The sequence below is a fragment of the Stenella coeruleoalba genome (genome assembly GCF_951394435.1).
Source record: "Stenella coeruleoalba genome assembly, chromosome: X".
Lineage (NCBI taxonomy): Eukaryota > Metazoa > Chordata > Mammalia > Artiodactyla > Delphinidae > Stenella > Stenella coeruleoalba.
The window spans coordinates 113,353,654-113,368,783 of NC_137152.1; the positions used below are offsets into that span (position 1 = coordinate 113,353,654).

At 39.9% G+C, this 15,130-nt stretch overlaps 1 protein-coding gene and 1 long non-coding RNA gene across 9 annotated transcripts in view; both read right to left on the reverse strand.

Moving 5' to 3' along the window:
* Positions 1-331: 331 nt before the first annotated feature.
* Positions 332-7,674, reverse strand: LOC307180161. Its single transcript, XR_013825691.1, has 3 exons — positions 4,428-7,674; positions 3,658-3,816; positions 332-2,538 (listed from the first exon to the last, which is right to left on the reverse strand). It is a non-coding gene; the product is annotated as an uncharacterized lncRNA (long non-coding RNA).
* Positions 7,675-8,049: 375 nt separating this feature from the next.
* ATP11C (ATPase phospholipid transporting 11C (ATP11C blood group)) overlaps positions 8,050-15,130 on the reverse strand; it is a 167,084-nt gene continuing 160,003 nt past the window's right edge. For 2 of the 8 annotated variants that reach the window (XM_079909972.1, XM_079909975.1), the window contains one exon: positions 8,050-11,080. Coding sequence is in view for 5 of the 8 variants with exons in the window: in XM_079909975.1 (XP_079766101.1) it covers position 11,080 (1 nt within the window). In the remaining 3 variants the exon portion in view is untranslated. Of the gene's footprint in view, positions 11,081-11,122; positions 13,871-15,130 lie in introns of those variants that run through there. The other 6 variants (XM_079909970.1, XR_013825638.1, XM_079909971.1 and 3 more) reach the window with 6 other exon arrangements.

Below are 15,130 nucleotides of genomic sequence, written 5' to 3' on the forward strand. Positions count from 1 at the left end.
CTCATTGTGGAAGATTTGCAAACTATGGAAAAGCATAAAAAAACAGAAAAGCAAAACCCAGCATTAATGACATCATCCGGTGGCCACCATGGTTAATTTTATGACATTCCCCCAGTCATTGTGAGATCATACTGTTCTTATTTATTTATTAACATCTTTATTGGAGTATAATTGCTTTACATTGTTGTGTTAGTTTCTGCTGTATAACAAAGTGAATCAGTTACACATATACATATGTTCCCATATTTCTTCCCTCTTGCGTCTCCCTCCCTCCCACCCTCCTTATCCCACCCCTCTAGGTGGTCACAAAGCACCGAGCTGATCTCCCTGTGCTATGCGGCTGCTTGCCACTAGCTATCTATTTTACGTTTGGTAGTGTATATATGTCCATGCCACTCTCTCACTTTGTCCCAGCTTACCCTTCCCCCTCCCCATGTCCTCAAGTCCATTCTCTAGTAGGTCTGCGTCTTTATTCCTGTCTTGCCCCTAGGTTCTTCAGAACCATGATCCTACTGTTTATAATTTTGAGTATTTTTTTTACTAAGCCTTAAAGTATACTCGTTTCCCACTGGCAACATTTTTTTAATAAGTGTGAAAAAATATGTCTTGGCTTTCAATATCAAACTAGTCATGAAATAAGGTTAACAGGTTACATTTGCACGACGTGTTCTTTCATACCTCTATCATGAAAAATTCCAAATAGACAAAATTGCATTTTAAATACCACAAGGATAATCAAAGTGAAAAAAAAAAAACCCACTGAAATCTAAACATTGGATTAGACACTGTTTTCAATCAAATGGTCAGATTTCTTATAACCAAAAGGAGGGTCATTGTTACTCACAGCCCTTGATGACACTTCAGTGATTGACAACAAAGTTAAAATTGCTATTTAAATTTTATATACAGGCCAACTTTAAGGCATGAAAAGAAAACAAGATAAAAATCTGTCATCCCTTTCTGGTTCCAAAATTATTCAATAGAACAGATAATTTAAATGTCAGAAAAAGGCTTTTCAAAGGCTTCCAGGAATATTGACAAATTACATAAAGAATTTTTGCCTAATATTTTTGTCATTTAAGAGGTATTCTTACTTTATTAAAAAAACACTTTCTGGGGCTTCCCTAGTGGCGTAATGGTTGAGAATCTGCCTGCCAATGCAGGGGACACGGGTTCGAGCCCTGGTCTGGGAAGATTCCACATGCTGCGGAGCAACTAGACCCGTGAGCCACAACTACTGAGCCTGCGTGTCTGGAGCCTGTGCTCCGCAACGAGAGGCCACAACAGTGAGAGGCCTGCGCACCGCGATGGAGAGTAGCCCCCGCTCACCGCAACTAGAGAAAGCCCTCGCACAGAAACGAAGACCCAACACAGCCAAAAATAATAAATAAATAAATAAAAATTAAAAAAAAACACTTTCTGAAGTCTTCACATCAATTTTACCTGTTAAACAATAGTACTACTCAATTAAAATTCAAAGCAAATTTATATTTAGATTTCAATAGTACATGTTCATCCTTAAAGGTTATAATTTGTTTTAAATAGCACAACCATCTGTCCTGTGATGGCTCACATGAGTTTAATTATTGGAGAAGTCTGAGTGGAAGTTCTCCCACGAATACACATCCTGCTGAACTGTACTAAAAACATGAGATCTGACTCTGACATTTTAAAAAAAAATAAATTTATTTATTTTACTTATTTTTTATTTTTGGTTGCGTTGGGTCTTCGTTGCTGCACGTGGACATTCTCTAGTTGCGGTGAGCAGGGGCTACTCTTCGTTGCGGTGCGCGGGCTTCTCATTGTGGTGCCTTCTCTTGTTGTGGAGCACGGGCTCTAGGCACGTGGGCTTCAGTAGTTGTGGAACGTGGGATCCGTAGTTGTGGCTCGCGGGCTCTAGAGAGCAGGCTCAGTAGTTGTGGTGCACTGCCTTAGTTGCTCCGCGGCATGTGGGACCTTCCAGGACCAGGGCTCGAACCCGTGTCCCCTGCATTAGCAGGCGGATTCTTAACCACTGCACCACCAGGGAAGCCCTCTAGTCGGTTACATGTTATAATTTAAAAAGAAACCGGTGGGGGAAGTTAAGAGGTAGAGAGTAGATGTGGACCTATACACACAGCAAAACTAATAGCTGGGCTTCCCTGGTGGCGCAGTGGTTGAGAGTCCGCCTGCCAACGCAGGGGACATGGGTTCGTGCCCCAGTCCGGGAAGATCCCACATGCCGCGGAGCGGCTGGGCCCGTGAGCCGTGGCCACTGAGGCTGCGTGTCCGGAGCCTGTGCTCCTCAACGGGAGAGGCCACAGCAGTGAGAGGCCCACGTACCGCAAAAACAAAACAAAACATAAAAAACTAATAGCTGATGGTGAGAGCTTCAAGGGAGGTGCCAGGACTATAGAAAGAAATCCGATATCCTCTTAAAGCCATGCAATGCGGAGGCGCACAAACGTGGGAACCACAGCACTTCCTGCCCAGCACTGTGCTGGAACTCCAGAAATGACCCAGTGTCATCAGGAGAAGGTGACATGGTAGCCGGTGCCTCTGCATATGGAAGAGAAGAGTGCAGCACATTGTAAAAAGATTTCCACTAAGGAAAAAGTTTTGATGCTTAAATGAGGGACTTGCTGTTATCTGGAAAATCTAATTATGTAGAAACTGACAGTGCAGGATGAAAGACATAATGCTTTAAAACAATGTGAAAGGCAACTGTTAAGGAAATGTAGCAAATGCAGGAGGAGGCGTTCAACAAATATATTTGAAAAGTAAATTCAATTTCTAACCCTGTCTAGTCCCCCTCCTGCCAGGATGCCTAAATAAATGAATGAGTGAGCAAATGAATGAATGAATGCAAATTGTCCTTCCATGGGTCCCCTTCCTCAGGGCTGTTCTACGATTGTTGGAGCTAATGCTGTGTCAAGGTGTTGGAGACGGACAAGGGCACCTGTCTGGTCCTCAGTCATCATCCACACTTATACCCGAGAGGTCCATCATCCCAATCTACATAGTGTCTCCCACAGCCAGCAGCTCTCCTGGCTCTTGCCATGTGGAGGCTTGGAAGTCTCTGCCAAGGCTGGCTGGCTAGGATCCTGTCTCCCTAGAGGCACCCAGCTGTTGTCCTCTCTGTTCCTGCTGTTACCCTGTAGGTGCTGTTCTGCAGAAGAACATAGGTTCTGCCTGCTCTTTGCACTCAAAGGCCCCCTCCTCATTTCTCCTCCCCAAGACACTCTCTGCCCATGACTCCCCTTTGCCCTCTTCTCTGCAAACCTTCTACAGTCTTCTTAATGATTTGCCTTTGCAACACAGCCAAAAGCTGTGCAGGCTGTTTCATGTTTTCGTGGTGCTATATACTTCTTAAGGTAATGAGCTGGCTATCTGTTTGAATATGGAGAACGTAAAGGGGAAAATGCAAACAACACTCCTCCCCCATCTTGTCATCTCTCTCTCCCTTGGGAGTTCAAGCCAGTTGAGAAATAGGCTCAGGCATCAATCAGATAAAACGCACTTGCTCATTTATGACGTGTTTGTTAAATAGCATCTATGGTCCCAGAATTGCTCTAGGCATTAAGAACACAGAAGGGCCTGAAGCAGACAAGATAGCCGTCTATTATTTGCAAAGTTGCATTTTAAAACTTGGCTTAGCTTGCAGTGGAAATGACATACCTGAATTGAATTTATCCATTGTAGTCAAAGACTTCAGTGGCTGGAAAACTGAAACCACCCCTTCACCCTTCCAGTATGGTTCCCTGTCCCCAGTGAGCTCACTGCACAGAAGATCCAGGGATGGAGAAAAGAACACCAGCAGACTCGAAGCTGGCAGCTCTAAAAGAGAAGGGGCAGAGCAGGCTGAAACACACACACGCGTGTGCACGCACACACATGGAATAAACCCTTCTCCAGGCTCACCCATTAGTACTTGAGTGGGTGGAGAGAGGGGCAGAAACCTCGCTCCACATGCTTCAGGGAGGATGAGAGTTCCTATTTTATGGGTGGAGGCAGGAACATGAAGAGGGAAAATTATTCCCTTTGCAATTAATATTGCAATTTTATCCAGACCCTTGTGAATTTTAAATTTTGAATATGATGTAGGTGAATTTACCTAGATATGCTTACTACTTCATTTTGCTCTAGTGTTTAATCTTAAGTGTCTATTATTACTAATTGAGAAGACTATTATACAAGGGCCTTCTACTTCCATTAAGCTATGCATCCATAAAAGTTATCATCTGTATGTATCACACTAAATATATTACAGAAGTGAGTTCAGATTAGATGCATTGCTCACACTTCCCAGCTCTGCTCTATTCTGTGATGATGGGGAGTGACTCCCTTCAAGCTGTTTCCCAAGATGGCTGGCTTCCACCTGGGTCCAGCCAGTGACAGGCACTGGCTGGAGGCTTGGGGGCAGGCGGGAGAAGCCAGGGTGTCTGTACCTCAGGTTGCATCTTTAACAGTGGCTGAGTCTGCTGTTGTTCTAGCCGCTCCAGGTAGGTCCACCATGATTCCTATTTCTGCCAAGTGACCAGGCCACAGCATCCAGGATCGCCACCTTCTTTTTGTCCCCTCAGCCTGAGTGGTTCTGGCCTCCTACTCTTTCTAATCTCTGGGCTGCTTTACAAAGAGCCCCAGTTGGTTGTGCCCCTCTGCCATCACATGTGTAATCAATTCCCCGTTTTAAGTTCCCTCCACTTAAAATACATGGAATGGTCTCTGTTTTCTACTTTGGAGTTTGAGGCTTTTGCCTTGAAAACTGTCTTCATTTACATCTTTCTCAGATCACGAAAATGAACTCCATCACCTGAGTGGGGAAGAAAGAGTGTTCCATGGAAAACTGGTGTCCGACGATTTGTTATTAGGTGATCTATGCAAAAAGGTTTCCTTGGTCCAGTGTTTGGAACATAGTGGGTTAAAAGAAGTCAAATGGGTTTAATATTAGATCTCTCATAGAGTTTAGTGTTCTAGTATGCATTGTAACTTAGGGCAATCATACACAGAACTTCCCAAAGTTAGTTAACCAGGGAACCCCCGTTTTCAAGGACTTTCTAATAACATTTCCCAGGACTCTTAATGCTTCATACAACGCAGTTTGGGAAATACTAAACAACAATCATCTCAGCATACTTTTGCTAGGAGGGGGGTAGAATAATTTGAGATGGAGATTGCCGGCAACATTCCCACATTCTTACTTTAAGCGATGTACATATTTTAGACACCAGGTGGCTAGCCTGACGCCTCGTTATTCAATTGAAGGAGCTTATTTGTGTTCTCACTCAGATGGGGGGAAGCTGGTTTAGGAGGATAAAACTTGCCTCGGGAACCACCTGAAAAACATGAGGGAAACCTAGTTCAACATCAAATTAGATGGAAGGGAAAACCTGGGCCTAGGGCATTCTGAGGGAACCCACCTCAACCTTAAGGGCATTGGCATGAGTCTCATTCATGGTTTGACCTGGGGTAGACCGACGTATCCAGATGAACCTACAGGAAAAATGACTGCAGAAAGATTTTCTTTTAAATGATTGTAGACTCCAGCAGGACATGCTTTAGGAATCCTAGACAAACCGCAGTGCAGTGTAGGGGGAAACATGTGGATCAGACCTAGGTTCAGTCCTGAGGGACCAGGGACAAGATAATTAACTTATCTAAGCCCCAGTTTCTTTTTCTCTTTTTTTGTTCGTTTAGTTTTTTTGGCTGCGTGGCATGTGGGATCTTAGTTCTCTGACCAGGGATGGAACCCATGCCCCCTGCAGTGAAAGCGCAGAGTCTTAACCACTGGACTGCCAGGGAAGTCCTGAGCCCCAGTTTCTTTATCTTTAAGAATCTGGAGGGCTTCCCTGGTGGCGCAGTGGTTGAGAGTCCGCCTGCCGATGCAGGGGACACGGGTTCACGCCCTGGTCCGGGAGGATCCCGCATGCCGTGGAGTGGCTCGGCCCGTGAGCCATGGCCGCTGAGCCTCCGCGTCCTGAGCCTGTGCTCTGCAACGGGAGAGGCCACAGCAGTGAGAGGCCCGCGTACCGCAAAAAAAAAAAGAATCTGGAATTTAATGATCTCTACATAGAGCTGTTGTGAAGATTAAATGAGGTATGCAAAAGCATTCTGTAAAGTGCTATGCAGATATTTGTTAATAAATTATATTTTAGTCTTCTATAGTCAGCTCAATTTAATGCCCTCTCCCATTAATATTTGTATGCTTCATTATGTTTTAGCTTTTTCAAATTATAATTTTGAAATAATTTCAGACTTAAGTTGCAAAAACAGTACAAAGAATTCCCATATACTCTCCACTCAGATCCCCCCAAATATCATCACAGCACAATTTCAAAAATCAGGAAATTAACATTGATATAACCTATATACCACAGTCAAACTTCATCAATTACTCCACTAATGTCCAATTTCTGGTCCAGGATCCAACTGAGGACCATACGCTGCACTTGTTATGTCATCTTGATTTCCTTGATCTGGGAGTTTCTGGGTCTTCATCTTTAATCATGTTAATAATTTTGAAGATTACAAGCCAGTTAAAGTGTAGAATATCCCTCAGTTTGGATCTGTCTGATGCTGTCTCATAGCTGACATTAACATTTTGCATTAATGTTGTGATTATTTATTCAGGCCATCAAAGGTGATATAATGATGGAAATGCAGTGTCCTGGTTAAGTGCCTGGACCCTAGTCAGAAGAACTGGGTTTAAATTCTGGTTCTACCAGACTGTGTGACCTTGGCTGGTGACTCAGTTTCCTTATCTGTCAGATGGAGAAACGTTAATACCTATTTCATAGGGTTGTCGGGATTATTAAAGGAGCGAATATATGTAAAGTTATTGGAACAGTGCCTGGCACATAGTAAATGCTATCTAAGTGTTAGCTTATATGAGGAGTTGGGATTTTAGTGGCTTTACTGGTAGGAAATATATCCTAACAAATTGATGAAGAGATCAAAGAAGCAGCAGGCATTTTAGCTATGAACATCCATTGCCCCTCTCCACCCAAAGAGCCAGGGCCAAAGACCTTTGGCTAGCAGGCATTCTGCTCCACCAAGAGGTGCACTGTTCTTTCAGCCAGAGGCCTGCTCATAGCACTTGCTCCTAAGCCCATGAGATGAGGACTTGCTTGGTCCACAATAGGTCCACGTACTAGGAACTGAGGCCACATTTCCTTACCCGTCAGTTGCTGGGAAATACGTGTCAAATTAATTAAAAAATGTTGTGAAATAATTAAGCCCCCCATTTTCCTGACAACTATTCCCAGAACTCAGGCTTTCAAGCTTCATTAGTATGCATCCAGCACTTCAGCTGCGGACACATTCACTGAATAACCATAGTGATAACCTCAGCCCCTAACCTTTGCATGTGCTTCTTGTTGAAGGGGCCAAACCACTCAGCCCCTCACAATACTTACTTTATTGGCCAATCCTGGGCAGACTCCACAGTGAGGCAGCATCTTAATAGGCTGGATGGGGGAAGGGAAGGAAACCTGAACAGACTAATTCCAAGAAGGTAGAAAGAATCTAAGACATATCTATGAAAATTTGGTAAATGACAACTATTCATTGAAAATGTCAAAGCAACAACAAAACCCCTTAACAGAAAAATAGCAATGCATTCAGCTGACTAGCAAATGACATTTTACAAAGCAATTATGATATTTTACCTCATTTGATCACCCTTCACCCCCAAGACACCATTTTATAGGCGAGAAGAGGACTGAGAGGGGAATGGCTCCAAGTGGCAAAGCTGAAACTTAACTCAGGTCTTACCTCCAAATATAGCACATTTCCCACTTTACAACAACAAAAAAAGAGGAAATGCTCTAAATGTAGGCCAAAGACTAACAGGATTAAAAGACTACAAAAATATAGAGACTGAAGTGTAAAAACGTAATGAAACCAGCTACAGTGGAGACTTTAGTTTCTTAGAAGTCAAGGAGGGCAGGGTTTTTCAAGGAAAAGGACTTTCACAAGGCCTTAGATGCAGGCTGAGCAACGACACAGGGAAGGAAGGGGGATGGGGAGAGGGGGAGAGAGGTGTAGGGGAAGGGGAGCAAGGGACAGAAAGGTGTACGCACACACCTTTGGTGTAAACACACACACCTTTGGCGTAAACACACACTACTGTAAAATCTCTGTATCTCTGGGCACTTAAGAATCAAATGATTTCAATGGGATGCAGACAGGGACCATATATCGTACAACCTCCAATGAGTGAGCACTGCCAAGCACACAGCAGACTTTCAATACGTATTTGCTGATTTGGCTGGACTTTTACGTATGCAGCAACCAGATACAGCCTTATTCAAAACTCCCACAAATATCGGAAACTCCCCAAATTAGGTATTGCCCTCAAGTGCTAGTTGAACGTATGCAGAAATGGTCAGTCATTTGTGAATTGTACAGGCAAAGAGGAAATTAGAAACGTATTGCCCATCACCAAATTGCTTCCATATTACTTTTACGTCAGACAGACCTTCCCAAAAAAGAGGCTAAAAATATCAATCATATCATATCAAAGTTTATTGATTACATCAAACAAAATTTCTGTAATGAAAAAGGCAAGTTGCATTCGTAAAAGATGGCATTCACATTCATTATAGAAAGCAAAAACGATGTAAAAAATTGCTGAAGTGAAAAATGTAATATTGCAGTCCCATTTTGCAAGCTGAAAAATGATTTTGTCAACACTTGCATAAAATCTACATTTATATACTGCATGTTATTAAAAAAATTCCATCACTAAATTATTATGGATTTTGCAAATTTAGGCTTGTATTTTATACTGTTGCTGGTGTAAATGTGGTAGATATGGAATTTATGTTTTCCGTTTCGTAGGTAACATCCTCAAACAGTGGAGGACAGCTGTGAAAACTACAAGGACGTTTCGTGGTTCGAAATTATTCAAATGATGGGTATATGATCCTATTATTACATTTTACCCCTTTCTCTGACACAAAATAAGGTGGTTAGATTGTAGTGATAGGAATACTGGATGGCTTACTTCAAGTTATTCCATCTGCTAACCCCACGCTAACCAATTGTTTTGCTCACTAATAAAATATCTTTCAAAAAATAAAGTCAGGTCCCTCTCAAGGATCTAGGCCATGATATTACACATCACTGCCATCATGAATCTGAGCTGCAGTGTAATGTGTAGCTTATTAGACACAACTCTAAATCCCCCTTGTCTTTCTTCCAGGATGCAAGGAATTTCACATGCCACCAGTTATATTTCCACTACCCTAGATATTCTCATCATGTCAAATCTCCATGGTCTGCATTAAACAAGCCTCTCTAATTAAGGTCGGCTCTTTGTATTCACAGTCCTTATAATTCTTATGTAAAACAACAATAACAATACAGCAACAACTATAAAAACAAGAACAACAACAAAACATCGAAAACTTTCCTGGGTCTGATTTTTTAGCTCTTTGGAATAGGTAAAGAATATATTGACTTGGTTTTCAGCAGACTGCCCCAAATACTAGGCTACTAGAACACAGCACACTTAGGAAGGTGTGACGCCACCTAACAAAATACTCAAAAATAATACTGATATATGAGAACAAATGAAATAATGAAAAAGGGTCAGTAATGATGGAATGGTTTCTGACAACTGAAATTATGTCCTTTCTAAAATTTAAGAAAAATTACACCTAAACATTAACACAAAATATAAATGGAAGAATCAAATGTGCCATATGGACTTTATAAATACACTGGTATAGATTGAATCTAATACTTACTTCTCCAAATCAAGGTACAATAGAAACACTAATAGTACAGGCATGCCAGGAAGACAACCAAGAATGGAAACTGGTAAGAAAATACCTTTTAAAAGACCATTTCAATCTAGTAGTCAAATGTAGTCACTTATACCCAAAAAAAGCGTGTGTTTAATTTTAACATTTAATAAAGACACACCACATTTATATGTTTTAGGTGAACTCCTTAGGAGGTTAAAACCTCCCTCTAGTCCAGTAAGTCAAGGACTTTACCAAGGTGAATCTCGTGGTTTAGAGTTAGACCATTACTCTAGCCAAGTTTGCTGAGAGAGACAACATTCATGTTCAGAGTTGTGCCAGGGACCCTTCCTCCTCCCAAATCGGCAAGTTAAAAAAAAAAAAAGTGCTGCATATATGCACAGATGCAACCTCTTTCAAATAAAAACCATTAACAGTTTGAAATTAAGCTATTCTTCCTTCCTCTCCACAAAAAAATGATAAAAGACTGATGTTCAGAATGGCCTTTATTTTTATGTAACTGTGGTTCTGCCCATCTTGCCTCAGATCCCAGTAAAACTAATATTGGAAAAATCTATTATATCTTAACTATTTTGAGGAGCTCCTGATTGGAAATGCTTTCTTTTCAAATCTAGTAGCCTTACACTCATTAAGTGTAATCCAGAAGAACAAAAATAAATAATTTCTTTTGATTTTTGCAAAAATACCCAGGGTTAACATTCTTTCCACTTTTCAAGTTATTTTTTGGCAAGGATATTCTATCAAGACAAAATTAGCATGTGGGTGAACAGAAAGGATTAACTACTATCTGATGCACTGATTTAGTCCTCTTATATTTTCAAGTATTCCTTTCACATGTTGAAAAAAATAATTTAACATTATCATTCAGCAGGAACAAGAAATGTGATCTAAATTGCCTATTTCTTCTGCCAGGCAAAAAAAGTAATATTAGCAAAATCTATTCATTCCCATTGCATGACTTCTACTTTATACTATTGTATTTAAATCCATTCAGAGTTCATGGGTTAAAAGAGCACCCATTTGGTAGTTATTTTATTCTATCTAAAGCCAGAAATTCTAAATATTCTTGCTTTCAACCTTCATATAATTCATAACTTAGAGCTTTGGCCATAACGGCTACTTACAATAACTGTAAATGCTTAAGAGAGTCATTTGGTATCTTAGTGGACATTTACTCTGAACCTTAGACATAAGATAGTGGTTTAGTTTGTTGCATATCAAGTATCCTGAGATGATAACTTTTTGTAGTTGCTTCTTCATGCTTTCTTTTAGCTGTAACCACTGTCAATATGCTTGTAGGACAATAACATAGGCAGTTCAAGATTCGGATTCTGAAAGATTCAAAATACACAGAGTTAAAAGTTTTATCTTAATAATAATGTAAAACCACCTGTTCAGCATTTTCAAAAATAAATCAAGTAGTAAATTTTGTTATGAGAATAAAACAATTGTTTTAACAAAGCTGCCAAGTTTTATTCACATGCAGGGAAAGAAAAAGTGACACAATAACCAATTTTGAATCCTTTATTCATTTGTCAGCTGAATAGATTCAGACTTGCTTTTTGCTTTTGGATTGCTCCAGGGTTCTTTTAAGAACTTTTACCACTAGGACAGCAGAGGCTTAGCTCACTAAGATCCCTTCTAGTCTGTGAGGGACAGAAGGGACATGAAAACAGGGACATTTTATTTAACTTTCTATCTCTAGCACCTAGCCCAGTGTCTGGCGCACAGCAGATGCTCAGGACATGTTGAATGAATGCATCAACTGTTTTTTGGTTGTTAATTATGACAAAGTCTGAAGATACATTGTTTTGAAAGACTGTTATGAAAGTACTTTTCCTTTACTTAAAGAAACATGTTTCCTCTCTATAATATTGAAGTTAATTTCCTTTTTGGTAGATCATGTATCTATGAGTCAACTGACTCCTGTTTTTCTTATTCATCATCTTTTTAGAAAAGAAACCACAGAAATCTCCCTAAGAAATCTGTAGATTCTTCTTTGTCCTCTAAACACTATCACATGCTATGATTAGGATGGGGCATGATAGGGCAACTGATCAGTGAGTATAAATCAGCTATGTGGAGAAGTGGAAGTCCTACGTCAAGGGAGTCAACCTGACCCTTGATTCTCCACTCAAAAATCCAACTTTTTAAAACCTGAGTAGTGGAGGGCCTTAAGGGGTATACTATTTTCTCCCCCTTTAGGTGCACCTTCCTTGCCATACTTGGACTAGAAGTTCTTTAGAATACCTTCCATTCCTTTTGATGTTCCATTTTCTCATATTATTTCTCCAGGTAGCAGGGTCAGGGTGACCCTAACCAAAATAAGGTTGCCATTCACATCGAGAACTTATAAAAGGAGTCAGGCAGTTCCCTTATCAACCAAGGGACAAACTCGGTGGCTAAACTAATTGCCAAATATTTTCCTTGGAGAAGAAATAATGTCACATGAAAATATATTCCTAGAAGAAATAACTACATTAAAAATAAAACAATCGTTTTTTGAAAAAAATTTCCTCAGTTGTGTTATGCATTGTAGGAGTTAAGGCCCTGGAGAGGCCAAAAGCAGTAGCAGTGTCTGCTACCCAGCCTAGTCTCCCAAACCACAGACCAAGCTAAGGCAAGCAATCCAGGGGGATACAAAATTCACTGGAAACAGCATAGCTAAAATGCATCACACAGCTTAGGACAAGGCTATCTGGAACAAAATAGTCAAAGACTTTGAAGGCTACTGGGAAGCAGATTCATTACTGAGGGACAACATAAGCAGGTGAGTCACTCCAAATGGGTAAAAGGATGTATGTAGACTGAGACAAAATGAATTGGCTTCCAAAATAACACTGCAGATGCAGACTGTGATGAACAGTAGGAGATAGAAGAACCAATGGATTCAATCCATTAGCTCAATTTTTATTCTTTGCTGGAGGGTAGGGAAGTTGACAGATGATGAAAAAATGGGCCTATGAGGTGGACTCACAATTGTTAGCATCACAGCAAACTGACCTGCAACTGTCATTCATGATGATCATTAATTTTTATGTGGGCATGAAAGACAGCCCTGCCCTAAGCCATATAGAGTTGTTTCCAAGCTGACAAGCTTGTAAACCTCATTCATGAATTATTCTACATTCCCATGGATGGATAAAAGACCTTTAAAGGTCTAGGGTGACAGAGGCCCCTGCAGTGGGAAACAGAGTACACGTAGAGGAGTCATTCTGAGTTCAAGGATTCCTCCCATGGCATATCAATTCCTTCCAAATCTTTTTTTTTGGGGGGTAAATGAAACAATGTTATAAAATTAATTTACTCACTTTTGGAAAAATTATGAAGCATTCTATATGATTAGGCTAGCATCCCCCTGAATGGCTAGGAAAGGTTTTACCTCTGAAAGTTGAAACATTTAGCTTGAATAAAACTTGACACTACAAAAAGTGATTACAGTAGATTGGTTCATTAACATATACTTGGGGATCAGACATTTACAAGGACATTAAATATATACCTGGAAACACAGACACAGCACATGGAAGTACAAACACATTGAATTATTTTCACATAATTCCCAAAAGAACATGCAGTGCTAAAACTGACTTGATATTATACAGATGCAATTTTGGAATATTTATTTTCAGTTTTTCCAAATCATCTCTTAAAATCAAAATTATATTTCCTAATCAGTATTAACAAGCGTTTTCACGTGATGCCATGACAACATGCCCCTTATAAATTAAATATACTGTATTGCCCTTCAGTTCTGGAAAATGCCTAAAATTTTATTTGGGCAAATTTAAAATATGTATTCCTCCATATTCCAAGTAATGCATCTTTATATTTTTGCAAAGAATAGTATAAAGTTCACCACACCAACAGCAGAGAAAATTTAGAGAGTGATATTTTCATTTTTTCTTTATAATGCTGTTAATCTGTTTCTTTAAAGCCAGCCCGCTTGTTTAACACTAGGTACCTGTTACAATATATTAGATTCGTCTGAGAATGTTCGTAAAAGAAGAGGTCTGACTGAAGGTCTGGTGGATAATGAGTCAGATGCCTTTTTACAGCTCAGATTTCTCTGTAATAGTGAGGTAAAGATACTGAAAGCATTTGAAGATTGGTTAACCCACCTGGTGATAAAAATGTAGGAAGAAAAAAATAATTTCCTACAGACTACTCCTCTGGCCAAAAGTACAAATGATTACACTACAGCAAATGCGTAACATTTAAATGAATACATTTAAAGACCTAAGAAAGTCTCCAACTCCAGTTGAATTGTTTTCATGGTAGAAGAATACAGACATTAGTAGTACGTGGCAAACTTGGGTTTTTGAAATGACACTGGTTAAGTTATGCGGTTGATGAAGTCAGTATGGTTCGATTAGTAAACCTTACCATCCTTTTGGTGAACACCTCTGAGAGTTGTGCTGGTACTGTGAGTGTACTGAACAAAGAGAAATTTGTGCAAAACATTCCTGTCTTAGTGAACAGACTAGCTGTAACACACTGTGGCTTCTACTGCCACCAGGAACCAATGGGACTACAGACCTACAGTCCAAGTTTTTGAAAATCACTTTCTCTCCAGTGTGACAATTTGAGAAGGTGAACAAATGATTAAAGGAAAATGACAAAATATTCTTAAGTATCAATAGAAGATGTAAAGATGAGTCATGAGAATTTTTCATAAAGAATCAGAAAATGATGTCAAGCAAATGAGAATGCAAGCAAGTTGGTACATTAAGAAAGGAAATCACCTTATTCACTCCAAGAGAAACTGTGATTGCTGGAAGTTTGAGAAAGCATGAAGATAGTAGATGTTCCTGAGGAAGGGAGGCGTTTCGTTACCTTGTTCACAATTGCACAAAAGGTGGAAAATTGCAGTAGAAAAAAGAGAAATGCAGAAACCAAAAAGAAAAAAAAAAGTAAATATTCTCTGAAATGTAAGACATTTAAAAAGAAACCTTGAGAATTCGAAGTTGAAATGACGTTAGTTTTGAAGACGTTACTTTCTGAAGTAAAAGTAGAGCTAGAGTTAGGAATAGTCTATTATATGAGCAAACTACTATTTCTCTGTATAGCAATTAAAATTTTTTTTCTTAATGGGAAAATTGACTATTTTGAATAAAGTAATTTAAAAATATGTTTCTCATTGAAATAAAGCTCATCTCTAATCATTAACTCAGTAGCTTACACTGTTCAAAATCCACTGGTCAGAGAGCTAGGCTGAGGGTCCATCACCAGTCTATACTGAAGTAACTGTCTCCCCTATCCAATTGCATAGATGGAATATGAAGGGACTGACTGCCTTTGGGCAGTTCCAGGTTAAAAACCTAATCAAAACTAACATAATGGAAAAACTGTTGGCGAAACCACACTTCAGTGCCGTTTAC